Source organism: Suncus etruscus, chromosome 2 (genome assembly GCF_024139225.1).
Source record: "Suncus etruscus isolate mSunEtr1 chromosome 2, mSunEtr1.pri.cur, whole genome shotgun sequence".
Lineage (NCBI taxonomy): Eukaryota > Metazoa > Chordata > Mammalia > Eulipotyphla > Soricidae > Suncus > Suncus etruscus.
Window position 1 is genome coordinate 5,950,009 of NC_064849.1, and position 17,863 is coordinate 5,967,871.

General features: G+C 44.3%; 1 protein-coding gene and 1 pseudogene across 1 annotated transcript in view; both read right to left on the minus strand.

Moving 5' to 3' along the window:
* Nucleotides 1–2,207: 2,207 nt before the first annotated feature.
* Nucleotides 2,208–17,863, minus strand: part of MEIOB (meiosis specific with OB-fold) — a 31,468-nt gene continuing 15,812 nt past the window's right edge. The window contains exons 6-13 of the mRNA XM_049768087.1: nt 17,279–17,379; nt 16,040–16,092; nt 15,862–15,957; nt 12,855–12,956; nt 7,419–7,572; nt 5,018–5,201; nt 4,076–4,162; nt 2,208–2,318 (exon numbers count right to left, since the gene is read on the minus strand). Coding sequence (XP_049624044.1) covers nt 2,208–2,318; nt 4,076–4,162; nt 5,018–5,201; nt 7,419–7,572; nt 12,855–12,956; nt 15,862–15,957; nt 16,040–16,092; nt 17,279–17,379 — 888 coding nt within the window. The remainder of the gene's footprint in view (nt 2,319–4,075; nt 4,163–5,017; nt 5,202–7,418; nt 7,573–12,854; nt 12,957–15,861; nt 15,958–16,039; nt 16,093–17,278; nt 17,380–17,863) is intronic.
* LOC126000920 (60S ribosomal protein L21-like) lies at nt 6,185–6,662 on the minus strand (annotated as a pseudogene).

The window sequence follows — 17,863 nt, forward strand, 5'->3', positions numbered from 1 at the left end:
CCATCAGGGCCACAGTCCCTACCTTGCCCTGCCCTGCCCAACCTATGGAGCAGTCTGAGCTGCTGCTATACTCAAAGCATGGAGCTCTACACACTTGGATCTATCTCCAGGGAAATGAAACCAAGAGGAAATAGAACCTGGGATGGCCTAGCAGAAGAAGTTCTTGGTCTTTTTTTTTGTTCTTGTTTTGTTTTTGGGCCACACCCGGCTATGCTCAGGGGTTACTACTGGCTATCTGCTCAGAAATAGCTCCTGGCAGGCAAGGGGAACCATGTGGGACGCCGGGATTCGAACCAACCACCTTAGGTCCTGGATCGTCTGCTTGCAAGGCAAACGCCGCTGTGCTATCTCTCCGCCCCCCCCCCTTTTTTTTTTTTTTTTTTGGTTTTTGGGCCATACCCAGCTGCACTTAGGGGTTACTCCTGGCTCTGCACTCAGAAATCACTCCTGGCAGGCTTGGGGACCATATACCATATGGATGGGATCCCAGGGATTGAAACTGGGTCCATCCCAGATCAGTCGCATGCAAGGTAAACGCCCTACCGCTGTGCTATATCTCAGGCCCCAGAGCTCTTGTCTTATAGTGTGAAGTTCTAGGTTCCATCCACTACACCTCAAAAAAAGAAAATAAAACTTTCTTGGTTCCTGGAGAAACAGTACATGGGTAGAACACTTGCCTTGCATGAAGCCGACCCAAGTCCCATCCCAGAGAGTTCCTCGAGCACTGCAGCAGTAATACCTGAGTGGCAGAGCCAGGAGTAACCTCTGAATATTGCTGAGTGTGCCTTCCCAAAAGAAAAAAATCATAGTAGTCCTTTAAGCCCTCGTTATCCTTTGAACACATCCCACTTACTCATTTCTATATTTCTTATTTTTTGTTTCTTTTGGCTTTTGGGGTTTTTTTTTGGGTCACCCCCGGCAGCGCTCAGGAGTTACTCCTGACTCTGTGCTCAGAAATCACTCCTGGCAGGCTCAGGGAACCATATGGGATGCCGGGATTCGAACCACTGTCCTTCTGCATGAAAGGCAAATACCCTAACTCCATGCTATCTCTCCAGCCCCCATTTCTATATTTCTTTGCTTATTTCCACTCTTGAGAAGCCAGTGTTCTCTCTTGAACACTTTTACCCTTTCTCTCCTCATATCTTTTCTAAGCAAGTTTTGTTCAACAACAACAACAAAAAAAAAACTGCCTTGTTTCATGGGTAGGAGGGCAGAGCAATAGTACATCAGATAGGGCATTTGCCTTACCTGTGGCATCTCATATGATCCTCTGAGACTTCCAGGAGTGATTTCTGAGTGCAGAAACCAATAGTAACCTCTAAATTATGCCAGGAGAGTCCAAAAACAAAACAAAAAATACATATCAAAAAACTACCTTGTGGGGCCAGCGCAGTGGCGCTAGAGGTAAGGTGTCTGCCTTGCCAGCGCTAGCCTAGGACAGACCGTGGTTCCATCCCCTGGTGTCCCATATGGCCCCCTAAGCCAGGAGCGACTTCTGAGCACATAGCCAGGAGTAACCGCTGAGCATCACTGGGTGTGGCCCAAAAATCTCCCCAAAAAAACTACCTTGCTCCAATAATAATAATAATAATAATAAAATAATAATAATAATAATAATAAATTATGAGGGCTGGGGCCGAAGCAGTGGCAGAAGTGGTAGGGCGTTTGCCTTGCAAATGCTAACCTAGGACGAACTGTGGTTCGATCCCCTGCCATCCCATATGGTCCCCCAAGCCAGGGGAAATTTCTGAGCGCATAGCCAGGAGTAACCCCTGAGCATCACTGAGTGTGGCCCAAAACAACAACAACAAAAAAAAAAATCATGGGGGCTATAGCCAGAGTATAGCAGGGAGGATCTTGCATTGCACATGGCCAACCCAGGTTTTATCCCATATGGTTCCCCAAGCTTTCTAGGAGTAAACTCTAAAAACAACTAGGTGTGCCCCACAATCATATGCATCTATGGGAAATATTGAACTTATTTATTAATTCATGGAAATATCCTCTAATTCAGGAAGAAAGAAGGCTTGAGTTTGAATGAGAAAACTATTTTTAACATCATCACAGTACTTTAGGAGAAAACAATAATTTATTAATTGCTTTACATTTGAACAAAACACAAATATTCATAATTTTATAATACACTTTCCATTTTAAAAAGTTTAAACTCTTTTATTTTCCTGAATCTAAAGCAACAAGTGGTTTTAAATGTTCCTTTGTCCAGACAAGCTCCTGCTTGCTTCAATAGGATCTGCCAGCTTACATGACAGCACACTGACTCTTAATCCTTCCCTTACCCTCTGAGAGAGGTAAAACTGTAGGGAGAAAAGAGATGGAATGTGAGAGACTTGAAAGTCTTCCTATATATAAACTTGAACCTATAAATGATGATGTGTTTATTAATAGATCTTTTTTACAATAGCAACTCTCACCAGAATCTTATTGATAGAGGTGGAAGGACACCCCACTCTTAGAGCACCCATGTGATGAAAGCTGTTTCCAGAATATTGCTAAGATACTATTTGCCTTTTGTTTTGTTTTGTTTTGTTTTGGGGCCACACCTGGCGGCTAAGGGGTTACTCCTGGCTCTGCTCTCAGAAATCGCTCCCGGCAGGCTCCAAGGACCATTTGGGCATTGATGCCAGGAATTAAACCCTACTCTGTTCCAGGTCATCCCCGTGCAAGGCAAATGCCCTACCACTGTGTTATTGCTCCAGCCCCACTATTTGCCTTTTTAACACCCGCACATGTGTGTGCTTACATGCATGTGTGTGTGCGTGCGTGCATGCATGCGTGTGTGTGCACGTGTGTGTGTGTGTGGTGCTGGGGATGGAACCTAGGGTCTTACACATGTAGGCAAAGCTGCCTCACTGTTAGATGCCTCGATGGCTCTTTTTCATTCCTGTTCTCATCAGAACACAGGAAATGGGCCCGGAGAGATAGCACAGCGGTGTTTGCCTTGCAAGCATCGGATCCAGAACCAAAGGTGGTTGGTTCAAACCCGGTGTCCCATATGGTCCCTCGTGCCTGCCAGGAGCTATTTCTGAGCAGACAGCCAGGAGTAACCCCTGAGCACCGCTGGGTGTGGCCCAAAAACAAAAACAAACAAACAAACAAACAAACAAAACCAGAACACAGGAAACATTTTTCAAGGGGTTACATGATATGAGATGCTCTGAGAAGTAATAGAATACTGTCATGAGTGATTCTGGAGCACAGTGCCAGGAGTAACCCCCAGAGCATTGACAGGATGGCTCTCCAGTAAATAAAGGAGCACAGATTTGAAGTTCCGAGATGTTAATTCACTTTCCCAGAGTTACTTGGGCTGAAGTGTGGGGAAACTGGGATCCTCCCAGTTTCTGCTTTTTAGCAGTTGCCTAGTCACTCCTGCTCCTAGGCATGGGAGGTGTGGCTGTATGGCTGTGGAGAGTCAGCTTTTGTTCTAGAGCTGGAAGCCTTACTTGTTTTTTTTGTTTGTTTGTTTGTTTTCTTTTTTGTTTTTTTGGGTCACAACCAGCAGCGCTCAGGGGTTACTCCTGGCTCTATGCTCAGAAGTCGCTCCTGACCATAGGGGATGCCGGATTCGAACCACCGACCTTCTGCATGCAAGGCAAATGCCTTACCTCCATGCTATCTCTCAGCCCCAGAAGCCTTACTTGTGAGGAGCATCAGGAATGATGCCAGAGCTAGCATTAATTACTAATCTCTTGACTAATGTATTTCTTGGGGATAATTTATAACTATTTAGACTGCATGAAAGCCTAACAACTTCCATTGTTTCTCTCGTAGCCAGTTCCCTATACATGTCTGGAATTTCTTGTTTGTTTTATTGTTTTGGATCCACACCTTCTAATGATGAAGTGATTCCTGGCTCTGTACTCAGGAGTTACTTGCGGTGGTGCTCAGGATATGGGGTGCCAGGGATCAAACCACGATCAATTGCATGCAGTGAAGGGTTCTATCCACTGCACTATCTCTCCATCCTCCAAATACCCTAATTTATAAAATCAACTCAAGGATTTTCTTATTGTCTGGACATTTGAAATAACATAGTACTGTAAAAGACACTAACTTTCAAATAAATTTTGCTTCTTTCCAAAAGAAATTGCCACTTTAATGCTGTTTTCTGTTCATCCGACATTGCAAGAAATTGATTTACCTGATAAAAAAATAAAATAAATAGTTACAAATTGATAGGGATAACACACCTTGACAATGGTCTGGAATTTTAAATTTACTCAAATACTGAAATTTTATTCTGAGTATTATAACTCTTGGTACAGGAGATATCTCCAGGATAAAGCTTTATTAAGTCTGAAAATTACTGAGTGTCTGCATGCAGAAAGTTCCTTTTAATAAATTGGGGACCACTTAAAACTAAGGTTTAATGCTAATTTTAATCAACTGATTTTCACAGTAAAAATGAGTGTTGGGGACAGGAGATAGATCAAAGAATTCACTCTCCAACACTCCTGATACCCCTAAGGATCACCTGAAGCAAACACATAAGACCATGGAGGTAGTGCTTCCTCAACACTGCCCAAACCAAACCCAAAAATATGGTGTCACACTGTTCTCTCCGAACCTGCAGCTGTCCAATTAAAGGAGGATTTGATTGCTTTTAGAAGTGGTCAGTGGGCCAGAGCTCAACTCTACTCAGATAGGAAAAGCCAAATGGGACTGATCAAGTATCTCCAGTGTGTGGACTTACCCCATTAACTGGTTAAATAAGATATCTTATTTTACATATGTAACCATACATATATATATATGTATGTATATGTATATATAAAAAACCATAACTAAATGCTTCCCCTATCATTCCTAAAAGCCAATATTAACCGAAACTTTAAATATAAAATGTACTTGTTACTAAGACAATGTGTGTTTAAATCATTACTAAATTTTCTCAGATCTTTTTCACTGATAAATTAATTTGTATTAAATATTTAATAATATAGCTACATCAATTTGAACACTTTTGTACATTTTCCTTTTTTGCTTTTCTATTTACCGTGCAACCCAAGGTGTCCTCAGCCACAGTTCCCTGGAAGCTGCAGGAACGGAGGGTCCCGGTGTGATCTGTGAGATCAATTAACATATCAAAGCTGAGAAAAACAGACTTCAATCCAGATGAATGTCCGCTGCAAGTTTTACAAACACCGGATGCTTCCAACACTCTGCGACCACAGCCCGAACTGAAAGAAACAAAGTCAGTAATAAGTGCACAGGGAGAGCTAGAATTTGAAGACTAGCAGTTGTGATTTGTTTACCTAAATCAGGATGCTCACAGTACTTGGCTCTATGTGGGACACAGACAGCTTGACCAAATAACTGAACAGTGACCCACTGACTTCCTAAGAAGTTTCATAAGTGATTCACCAGAAATGGGGACAGGCCAGTCCTCTCCGTGTCCCCCTCCCCTTGCTGGGGTGACTTCCTAGACTCCTTCCCCTGCTGTATCTAACTAAGCCTCACCCGTTCCTTCTCGGGATAGGACTTAGGCTTCTGATTTAGATTCGCTCTCTTCCTGCACCTTGCAACTGCAGCTACACCCTTCTGATCTCTCTGGACCAAGATCTGAGGGCAAGAATCCTATCTGTGCCTCATCAACCTGGTTTGAACCAATGTTCAAGGATTAATGCACTAGGACTTCTGTGGAAGTACAGGAAACTCCAGGTTGGCCACATCCCAGATACCAACGTTAAAAGAATTCCTGGGTGGGGCCAGAGTTGATAGCACAGCAGTAGGGCATTTTCTTAGCACATGCCAACTCGGGACAGACCAGGTTCAATCCCCGGCATCCCATATGGTCCCCCGATCCTGCCAGGAGTGATTTCTGAGTGCAGAGCCAGGAGTAACCCTGGAGCATTGCCAGGTGTGGCCCACCCAAAACAAACAAACAAACAAAAAGAATAAGTGGGGCCAAAGAGATGGTATAACAGTTAAGGCACTTGCCTTGCATGCGACTTGTTTAGATTTGTCCCCAGCCCACATGGTTTCCTTCCTGTGCTCTGCTAGGAGCAAATCCTGAATGTTGTCATACACCTGTAAAATTACTTTACATTTTCCTTTCACCTTTTCTGAGTTAATTAGCACAAGTACCCTAATTACATCAACCCTGACCCTCAGGTGATTTATGTTCAGCAATAGGGTGTTTGCCTTGCACACCACCAGCCTCTCATGCCATGAATTCATAAGGAATGGGTTCCAGCAGCTCAGGCTCCTTCCCATTGGTTCTCACAAAGTATGCTTCTCTGAGTGGAGCAGGCTGGCACTTCAACTGAACCCCAAGTTCCTTTCTCTTTGGCTTCCTTCTTTTTCTGATCATTTTCCTTCACCAGCTTCAGAAAGCTGTCTCGACTTTTAGAGTGCATAATATGCTCAATATGAACATTAGTTCTCTTGGCAAGAATCTTGCCTTTGACTTGTTTATTTACAACAATGCCAGCAGCATGCTGGATAACATTGTAGACTCTTTCAGTTTTTCCATGGTAACATTTGTGGGGCATTCCTTTTGAGCAGTGCCCCTTTATGTCCACAATATCACCTTTCTTATAAATCCGCATGTATGTAGCCAAAGGAACAACTACATGTTTCCTAAAGGGTCTAGAAAACATCTAGCAGGTGCCTCTCCTCTTTCCCTTTGTGTTTGTCATGACTGTGATTTATTGGAAAAAACTGGAAAATGCTGGTTCCAACTGAAAGGAAAGCCAGGAGCGATTTCTGAGCACGTAGCCAGGAATAACCCCTGAGCGTCACTGGGTGTGGCCCAAAAAAACAAAAAAAAAACCAAAACAAACAAACAAAAAAACAACCAATTAATAATAAAAGCAATTATAATCTCCAAATCTAAATAATTTGTTTAAAATATTAATTAGTATTTTTTATTATTTCTTAACTATAAATTAACTACTATGGGTTATTCATACATTTGTCTCAAACATAAGCACTCTTAGTGTCAGAGAGATAGTATAGTGGATAGGGCATTTGCTTTGCAATCAGCTGACCTTGGTTAAATCTCTGACATCCTGTTTAGTACCAGTTCCCTCAGCCCACCAGAATTGATCCTTGAGCACAAAGCCAAGAATAATACTTGAACACCACTAGATGTGATCCATAAAACAAAAACAACAAAAACCATAACCCTGTTATGTCAAAGGATAACTTTATCTTTTATGAAGTTTAAAATGCATTAAAATGATATTTTATTTAATTTAAAATACATTTTCTCAGAGTTGGAGAGATAGCACAGTGGTAGGGTGTTTGCCTTGCATGTAGCCAACCAAAGACAGATGTGGGTTCAATCCCCAGAATCCCATATGGTCCCTATAGCCTGCCTGGACCGAATTCTAAGCACTGCTTAGAATTAAAAAAAAAAAGAATACATTCTCAAAGGTAATTTGTCTGCTTACCATCTATTTTGAACTGCTTTTACACTCTCATCATCGATATTCAGTGTAGAAATGTATGCATAAAGAATGCCATAAACAGGGCCATTATTTTCTTTATTCTTCAAAGCTTTTACCTTTATCTGCTCAATTGTATAGACATCAACTATAGTATCTACTAAAAACAAAAACAAAAAAAAAAAACACATTAGTATACTTCTATACATATTCTAAAAACACCAAAGAATTATAGCCAAATGAAAAAGCTACAAAGTCAAATAGCAACATATAGTGGCTTAACTAACAAAAAAATATATTTACTATGTTAAAACTGATTATATAGGAGACGGAGAGGTGATGAAAGCAGTAGGGCATCTGCCTTGCACACACTAACCTAGGACAGATCACGGTTCTATCCCCCAGCGTCCCATATAGTCCCCCAAGCCAGGAGTAATTTTTTGTTGTTGTTTTTTATTTTGGTTTTTGGGTCACACCCAGCAGCGCTCAGGGGTTACTCCTGGTTATCTGCTCAGAAATAGCTCCTGGCAGGCACAGAGGACCATATGGGACACCAGGATTTGAACCAACCACCTTAGGTCCTGGGTCAGCTGCTTGCAAGGCAAACACCACTGTGCTATCTCTCCGGCCCTGCCAGAAGCGATTTCTGAGCGCATAGCCAGGAGTAACCCCTGAGCATCACCGGGTGTGGCCCAAAACCAAAACCAAAACAAAACAAAAAAACAAAAACAAGGATTTGGGGCCAGAGAGATAGCATGGAGGTAGGGCATTTGCCTTGCATGCAGAAGGATGGTGGTTCAAATCCTGACATTCCATATGGTACCCTGAGCCTGCCAGGAGCGATTTCTGAATGTATAACCAGGAGTAATCCCTGAGTGCTGCCGGGTGTGACCCCCCCCAAAAAAAAAAACCAAACAAACAAAAAAATAAAAAAGAAGAATTTCTGGTCACCAGAAGACCAAAAGAACATTTGGGAGGGGGGGACACACCCAGCAGTGCTCAGGAGTTACTCCTGGTTCTGAGTTCAGAAATCACTCCAGATAGGTTCAGGGCACATTATGGGATGCCAGCTATCGAATCTGGGTCAACCGTGTATAAGGCAAATGCCCTACCCACTCTGATAGCACTCTGGCCCCATCCAGAAGAACTTCTTTTTTTTTTTTTTTTTGGTTTTTGGGCCACACCCGGTGACGCTCAGGGGTTACTCCTGGCTATGCGCTCAGAAGTCGCTCCTGGCTTGGGGGACCATATGGGACGCCGGGGGATCGAACCATGGTCCGTCCTAGGGTAGCGCAGGTAAGGCAGGCACCTTACCTTTAGCGCCACCGCCCGGCCCCCAGAAGAACTTCTAAAGTGAAAATGTAGGGACCATGGGCCAGTGAGGTGGCATTAGAGGTAAGGTGTCTGCCTTGCAAGAGCTAGCCAAGGAAGGACCACGGTTAGATCCCCCAGCGTCCCAAGCCAGGGGCAATTTCTGAGCGCTTAGCCAGTAGTAACCTCTGATCATCAAACGGGTGTGGCCCAAAAAAAAGAAAGAAGGAAGGAAGGAAGGAAGGAAGGAAGGAAGGAAGGAAGGAAGGAAGGAAGGAAGGAAGGAAGGAAGGAAGGAAGGAAGGAAGGAAGGAAGGAAGGAAGGAGGGAGGGAGGGAGGGAGGGAGGGAGGGAGGGAGGGAAGGAGGGAGGGAGGAAGGAAGGAAAGAAAGAAAGAAAGAAAGAGAGAGAGAGAAAGGAAAGAAAGAAAGAAAGAAAGAAAGAAAGAAAGAAAGAAAGAAAGAAAGAAAGAAAGAAAGAAAGAAAGAAAGAAAGAAAGAAAGAAAGAAAGAAAGAAAGAAAGAAAGAAAGAAAGAAAGAAAGAAAGAAAGAAAGAAAATGTAGGGACCAGAGAGATAGTGTGGAGGTAAGGCATTTGCCTTGCATGCAGAAGATTGATGGTTGGAGTCCCAGCATCCCATATGGTCCCCTGAGCCTGTAAGGAACGATTTCTGAGCATAGGGCCAGGAGTAATCCCTGAGTACTGCTGGGTGTGACCCAAAAACAAAAACAGAAACAAAAAAAGAGCTGGAGAGATAGCACAGCGGTAGGACATTTGCCTTGCACGCAGCAGACCCAGGATGGATGTTGGTTCGATTCCTGGCATCCATATGGTCCCCAGAGCCTGGTAGGTGTGATTTCCGAGTGTAGAGCCAGGAATAACCTCCGAGTGACACCAGGTGTGACCCAAAAAGCAAACAAACAAATGAACAAAAAGTGAAAATGTAAGTCCCAGAGTGGAAGATGCTAGACTTTAAGACAAAATAATTCGTGCAGAATACTTAAAATAAAATGGGGGGGGGGGTGCTGGAGAGATAGCATGGAGGTAAGGCATATTTGCCTTGCATGCAGAAGGTCAATGGTTGGAATCCTGGCATCCCAAATGGTTCCCCCAATCCTACCAGGAGCAATTTCTGAGCATAGAGCCAGGAGGAACCTCTGAGCACTGCCGGGTGTGATCCAAAAAACAAAAATAAAAAATTTATGTTTTTCTTTTACATTTGTGTTGAAAAGACAGGTAACTCAGGGGCCAGAGCAATAGTACTGTGGGAAGGGCATTTGCCTTGCACAAGGCATCTCATATGGTCTGACATTTCCCCCTGAGCACTACCAGATATAATTTCTGAGTGCAGAGCCAGGAGTAACCCGAGTATTTCAGGGTGTTCCCCCTAAAGGAAACATATTAAATATTCCCTAAAGAAGCAAAAAATCAAGTTCAGCTTCACACCAAAAGGTGACTTGCAGAATAAATTATTTGGTGTTTTATTCAGCGGTTACTCTTTTGAGATGAACTAGTTGTCACCTGTATGAAGACGTGCTCAACTCCTAGCTCACAGAACATGCTTCAGGGAGTGACAGAAATGGTGCTGTTCCACCCTATTCTCCTGAGTGCTTAGCCTGAGACCCACAGGAAAACAAACAGCATTTTTTTTATTTTTTTGGTTTTTGGGTCACACCTGGCAGTGCTCAGGGGTTATTCCTGGCTCCAGGCTCAGAAATTGCTCCTGGCAGGCACGGGGGACCATATGGGGCGCCGGGATTCGAACCGATGACCTCCTGCATGAAAGGCAAACGCCTTACCTCCATGCTATCTCTCCGGCCCCAACAAACAGCATTTTTTTTTTTTTTTTTTGGTTTTTGGGCCACACCCAGCGTTGCTCAGGGGTTACTCCTGGCTGTCTGCTCAGAAATAGCTCCTGGCAGGCACGGGGGACCATATGGGACACCGGGATTCGAACCAACCACCTTTGGTCCTGGATTGGCTGCTTGCAAGGCAAACGCCGCTGAGCTATCTCTCCGGGCCCAACAAACAGCATTTTTAAGTGTAGGGCTTCTCCTGAGCTGAACACACCTGTGCACTGTGAAGAAAGAATATCTGCAAAGGGTCATCAGCTTTACAAAGTGTACAAGAGATGTGATAAGCCTCTAAAATTGGGGGGGAGGTGATACCTAGTGTATGGCCTGGGGTTACTCATGGAGGGACTATTGGGAACATAAAATATTAGGGATTAAACTTGGGCTTCCTGCATATAAAATTTTGCCCTGGATTTTGGGGGGGGGTTACACCCAGCAGCGGCGCTCAGGGGTTACTCCTGGCTCTACACTCAGAAATCGCTCCTGGCAGGCTCAGGGGACCATATGGGATGCTGGGATTTGAACCACCATCTTTCTGCATACAAGGCAAATGCCCTACCTCCATGCTATCTCTCCGGCGCCTGCCCTAGCTTTGAGTCATCTCCCCCAGCCCTAAAACTATCTTTATAAGAGAAGAAATAAGGCAGTTAAGAGTAATTTTATGGGGGCCGGAGAGATAGTATGGAGGTAGGGCGCTTGCCTTGCATGCAGAAGGATAGTGGTTCAAACTCCGGCATCCCATATGGTCCCTTGAGCCTGCCGGGAGCGATTTCTGAGTGTAGAGCCAGGAGTAACCCCTGAGTGCTGCTGGGTGTAACCCAAAAACAACAACAACAACAACAACAAAAAAGAGTAATTTTTATGTCATCTTTTACTGTGTAAAACAAAAAAAAATTTTTTTTTTTTGGTTTTTGGGTCACACCAGGCTGCTCTCAGGAGTTATTTCTGGCTCTACACTCAGAAATCGCTCCCAGCTGGCTCGGGGGACCATATGGAATGCTGGGATTTAAACCACCTACCTCCATGCTATCTCTCCAGCCCTGTAAAACAAAATTTTATATGTCCAACATTTAGCCTTGAAAACTTTTTTTTTTTTTTTTTTTGGTTTTTGGGCCACACCCGGCCAAAATTTAAAAAAAAACACTTTTCTTTTCTTTTTTTTTTTAGTCTTTGGGTCACACCCGGCGGTGCTCAGGGGTTACTCCTGGCTTCATGCTCAGAAATCGCTCCTGGCAGGCACGGGGGAGACCATATGGGACATCGGGATTACGAACCAACCACCTTTGGTCCTGGATCGGCTGCTTGCAAGGCAAAGGCCACTGTGCTATCTCTCCAGGCCCCTAGCCTTGAAAACTTTTTTAAAGAAAAGTGTGGGCCCGGAGAGATAGCACAGCAGCGTTTGCCTTGCAAGCAGCCGATCCAGGACCAAAGGTGGTTGGTTCAAATCCCGGTGTCCCAGATGGTCTCCCGTGCCTGCCAGGAGCTATTTCTGAGCAGACAGCCAGGAGTAACCCCTGAGCACCGACGGGTGTGACCCAAAAACTAAAAAAGAAAAGAAAAGAAAAGTGTTGGTTTTTTTTTTTTAATTTTGGCTTTTTTGGGGAAGGGTGTTACCCCCATCCCCTATTCTTCCTGTGTAACCTTACCTGATGGTAAGACCTGCCCATTTCTTGGAAGGGTCTTTGATAGGTAACAAAAGGATTACCTTAGGGGCAGGAAGAGGATTTGGAAGATTGATTCTGAGATTCAGCAAGAGAGAAGGAGAAGGAGAGCTGACAGGATGGAGGGAGAAGAAACATGCTGAATGCAGAGCTAATAATGGAGCTTGCTTGAAAATTATTATAGAAGCCACACCTGTTGGCTAGGGCCTGAATAAAGCTGATGTCTCCTGAAACCTGACTGTCTGTGGATGATTTCCTCGAGGATATCCTTAACCCTCAGACCTGCCAGCTGGAGAGAGTTGCAGGTGTGTGGCCTGGGCTGGAGGAGAAAGGCCCCTCACCCTCCATCCATCTCACCATCATCCACCTTCATCCAGCACTCCATAATTAATCAGTTTTACTACAGGGGGCCACACCCGTTTGACGCTCAGGGGTTACTCCTGGCTATGCGCTCAGATATCGCTCCTGGCTTGGGGGGGGTGCCATATGGGACGCTGAGGGATTGAACCCAGTTCGTCCTGGGTCAGCCTTGTACAAGGCAAACAAATGCCTTTCCGCTGCGCCATCGCTCAGGCCCCAGCCTTGAAAACATCAAGTAGTATTTTAAGTCACTTACAATTTATAGATTCTTTCATATAACTGTTCATTTCATCATCCAAAAGATTTGTTTCTTTATTTTCTTTTATAAAATTCAGGAGAATGTTAACTTCAGGTATATCTAAGATAGAAAAGTAAATGCAAAGAAAACTAATTAATTTTTTGGAGGGGCCACACCTGGCAGTGCTCAGGGATTACTTCTGGCTCTGGACTCAGGGATCACTCCTGACAATGCTCAGAGCTGTGTGAGATGCCCAGGATTGAATCTGGGTCAACTCATACAAGGACAGTATATACTATGCTTCAGCCCCCAGCCCAGTGGCATTCTTGATTCTACCATTTCTTCTTTCATTTTTATTTTTGTTTTTGGGTCACACCCGGCAGTGCTCAGGGGATACTCCTGAATTTACGCTCAGAAATCGCCCCTGGCAGGCTCAGGGGACCATATGGGATGCCAGGTTTCAAACCACTGACCTTCTGAATTCAAGGCAAACGCCTTACCTCCATGCTATCCCTCTGGCCCCCTACCATTTCTTCTTTTATTTGATTCCTTCTCCTTCCAGGATCTATGGGCTACAGCCACATGGGCCCCTTGACTCCCTTCCACTTGCAAGAAAACTTCTGTGGGCCCGGAGAGATAGCACAGCAGTGTTTGCCTTGCAAGCAGCCGATCCAGGACCTAAGGTAGTTGGTTCGAATCCCGGTGTCCCATATGGTCCCCCATGCCTGCCAGGAGCTATTTCTGAGCAGATAGCCAGGAGTAACCCCTGAGTGCAGCCGGGTGTGGCCCAAAAACCAAAAAAAAAAACTTCTGTGCCCCCTTAAAGCCTTATTTCAGGGTCTGGAGAAAGAGAACAGTTTGCCTTGCATAGGCTGACCCATTTACATCCCTGCATTATATATGATGGGTCCCATAAGTCCCTCCAGAAGTGATCGCCATATCGAGCCAGGAGTAAATCCTGAGCACTGTCAGGTGTAGTCCCAAACAAACAAACAAACAATGTTAGAATCTTCCACATCCCAATATGGGTTATTTATCTTTTACTTCCTAAATTCCTGAAGAAGCCCATATTCTCTCTTGAGTGTATTTTTTTCTCTCTCTTTTTTGTTTTGTTTTTGGGTTACACCCGGTGGTGCTCAGGGGTTACTCCTGAGTCTGTACTCAGAACTGCTGCAGGCAGTTCCTTGTATTGCATGCAGTAGGTGTGGACACTACAAATGGTTTTGAGCACCACCAGGCGTGATCTCTGAGCACAGTAGTAATCCCTAAGTATGGCTAGGTGGGGCTTCCCCCCAAAAAAAAATTCCAGAAAAATGGTCCACATTTGGTGGCTTAATATACTAAAGAAATGCCTTGAATACTTGAGGCACTGGGTTCAGCCAATCCCAAATTCCACCAAGTAAAGCTGCTGTATCAGGTCAAAGTGGGACTCACTAGCAGCTTGCCTAAAATGTGTAAAGGAAGCCAGAGTGATATCACAACAGAAACACATTTGCCTTGCATGCTGCTGACCCTGGGGACGAATTTTGGTTCAATTCCGAGCATCCTATAGGATCCCCCAAGCCTGCCAGGACCGATTTCTGAGTGTAGAACCAGGAGCAACCCCTAAGCATAGCTGGGTGTGGCTCTAAAACAAAAAGGAAGGAAGGAAGGAAGGAAGGAAGGAAGGAAGGAAGGAAGGAAGGAAGGAAGGAAGGAAGGAAGGAAGGAAGGAAGGAAGGAAGGAAGGAAGGAAGGAAGGAAGGTAGGTAGAAGGGAGGGAGGGAGGGGAGGGAAGGGAGGAAGGAAGGAAGGAAGAAGGAAGGAAAGAAGGAAGGAAGGAAGGAAGGAAGGAAGGAAGGAAGGAAGGAAGGAAGGAAGGAAGGAAGGAAGGAAGGAAGGAAGGAAGGAAGGAAGGAAGGAAGGAAATCAAATACAAAGGTGAGGAACAAAGACAAAGATGATTTTTTTGGGGGGGGTGGGGTTTGGTTTTGTTTTGGGTTTTTTTTTTTTGGGGGGGGCCACACCCGGTAATGCTCAGGGGTTACTCCTGGCTATGCGCTCAGAAGCTGCTCCTGGCTTGGGGGACCATATGAGACGCCGGGGGGGATCGAACCGCAGTCCGTCCAAGGCTAGCGCAGGCTAGGCAGGCACCTTACCTCTAGCGCCACCGGCTGGCCCTGGTTTGTTTTTTGTTTTGTTTTGTTTCGTTTTGTTTTTTGGTGTTTGGTTTTTGGGTCACACTCAGCAGTGCTCAGGGGTCACTCCTGGTTCTATGCTCAGAAGTTGCTCCTGGCAGGCTCGAGGGACTATATGGGATGATGAGATTTGAACCACTGTCCCTCTGCATGCAAGGCAAACGCCCTACCTTCATAATATCTCTCCACCCCCAACTCTTTTTTTGAGACCACACCTAGCAGCACTCAGGGGTTACTTCTGGCTGCAGTCAAAAATTGCTCGTGGGGCCAGAGAGATAGCATGGAGGTAAGGCATTTGCCTTTCATGCAGAAGTCCGGTGATTTGAATCCGGACATCCCATATGGTCCCCTGCGCCTGCCAGGGAGCGATTTCTGAGCATAGAGCCAGGAGTAGCCCCTGACGCTGCTGGGTGTGACCAAACAACAACAACAACAACAACAACAATAAAAATTGCTCCTGGCAGGCTCCAGTGACCATATGGGATTCCAGGGATTGAACCCATCTGTCCCAGGTTGGCCTCATGCAAGACCTACCCTACCACTGTGCAATCGCTCAGGCCCTAAAGACAAAGCTATTTTATCTGTATTTGTTTTGTTTTGTTTTTCCCTTTTGGCTTTGTGCTACACCTGACAGTGCTCTAGGGGTTATTGCTGACTTGGAGCACCATGTGATACTAGGGGATAGAACCTGGGCCTCTTGAATGCAAAACCTGTACTTCAGTGCTCTGAGCCATCTCCCCAGTCCTGCATTTTCACTTTTGATTATATTGTGTAAGTATGAGAACATGTGATACAATCCTTTGCAAAGAGTTAAAATATATTTCAGGAAGCTTTTTTTTTTTTTTTACCTGGGTTAGTTGTTATAATGGTTTTTGAGATGACAGTTGCTGTCATGCAATCCCGAAATTTGTCAAAATTTATTCTTACATCTGAAGCAAATATCACTGTTTTGAGAAAAACATTTTAAATTATTGCATGTAGGGATAAAAAATAGCAAATATTGAATATATTCATTGAAGTACATACCTGTTTTCCGTGGTATCCAACTCTGTGCAAGTAGAATGGATTCATTATCCCAACTGCATATTTTTAATAGAAGTCATAAAATGTAGCATATTAGAAAACTGGCAGTATTTATATCACTTACTAAATAAAATATTGTCACAGTGGCAGGGATTCAAAATGCCCCCATAAGGCCAGATGCAGCCTTCCCTGCAGCTTGGTACAGTCTCTTTTCAAGGCACATGTACATGACAGACGGTTCCTTCTGTGTCACTCAATACTACTCATTCTCTTCCTACAACATGGGTCACTCCAGGTTATTTAAAATAAAGTTAGTCCAACTCTAAATTATTATTATTATTATTAAGTGATATTATTATATGCTAGCTAGTGTTATTTTGTTAGTATTCGTATACACAAATATTAACAATGCTATTATTATTTTTTAGTCCTAATCATAAGGTTAATATGTTTTGCATTGGTAGAGTGCTGAGCCAAGTTGCAAGTATGTTTAGCATTCGTGAGACCCTAGGCAGCACATGGTACCTAGAGCACTGCTAGGAATTTCCCCAAGCACAGAGTCATGAGTAGCCTTTAAGTATTGGATGTGGCTCCCCAAAACAAAAACAAACTAATAAAAAGGGATTTTTTGTTTTTTTGGTGGGCCCACACCCAGCGATGCTCAGGATTTACTCCTGTTCTGAGGTCTTGACTGAAGGCCATGAAGATAAGAACTGTTCTGGGTATCCAGGCTTTTGAAGTCTATACAATGTTCTGGCATGCCCTTCAATGCCACAGACTACCCTCTCTAACCCACAACTCACCCTTGGGAGCCCTTAAAACCCAATCCTGTGGCAAGCTCACTTTCTCAGCTCCCCTAATCTGGCACCAAGGTACTATCCAGGGAATTTCAGAAAGTCTAGTTGCTCCTTATCAATCCCAAAGTAGGTGATTCTGCACCTACCCCAGGATACTGGAAGGATCAGTGGGGAGGGTGCAGTAGCTGTCAGACAGCTCTTTTAGTTTGATTTTTTTTTCTTCTTGTTAAATTCCTGGGCCAGAGAGATACTGTGGTGGATAAGACTCTTGCACACAGCTGACCCAGGTTCCAGACCTGGTTCTCTGGGTCAGAAGCCCTCAGCAGATTCCCAGAATTTTTTTCTGAAAAGGGGGAAGTTGGCTAATTTAATTTATGGCCTCTGGCACACTCCATAATATTTTCCAGCACAGTGGGGTCCTTCTAATGAGTCAAGGGCAGGTTACCAGATCATTGCAAAAGCTGACTCCATCGCATCATAAAGTTTGACTTCACACCTCTGGCCTTTTCTTCGGTCTGAAGTTGTAAAATATTTTGGTTCTCCAACCTCACAAATGAAAGAAAATTGTTATTCTTTACATAGAGTAGTAGAGTAATAAATACTTATTGGTGCAAATACTGAAATGTTTAACTTTTTTGTTTTGTTTTTGTTTTTGTTTTTGGATCACACCCGGCAGCACTCAGGGGTTACTCCTGGCTCTCTATGCTCAGAAATCACTCCTGGCAGGCTCGGGGGACCATATGGGTGCCGGAATTCGAACCGATGACCTTCTGCATGAAAGGCAAACGCCTTACCTCCATGCCATCTCTCCGGCCCCGAAATGTTTAACTTTTAAATAAGAAATATCAGTATTACAAGATCACTAATATCTATTTGGTTGTTTTAATTTTACTTATTCATTTTTATTTTTGAGTTATACCCAGAAGCACTCAGGGGTTACTTCTGGCTCTGCACTCAGAAATCACTCCTGGCAGGCTCAGGGATCATATTGGATGCTGGGGATTGAACCTGGTTGGCTGTTTGCAAAGCA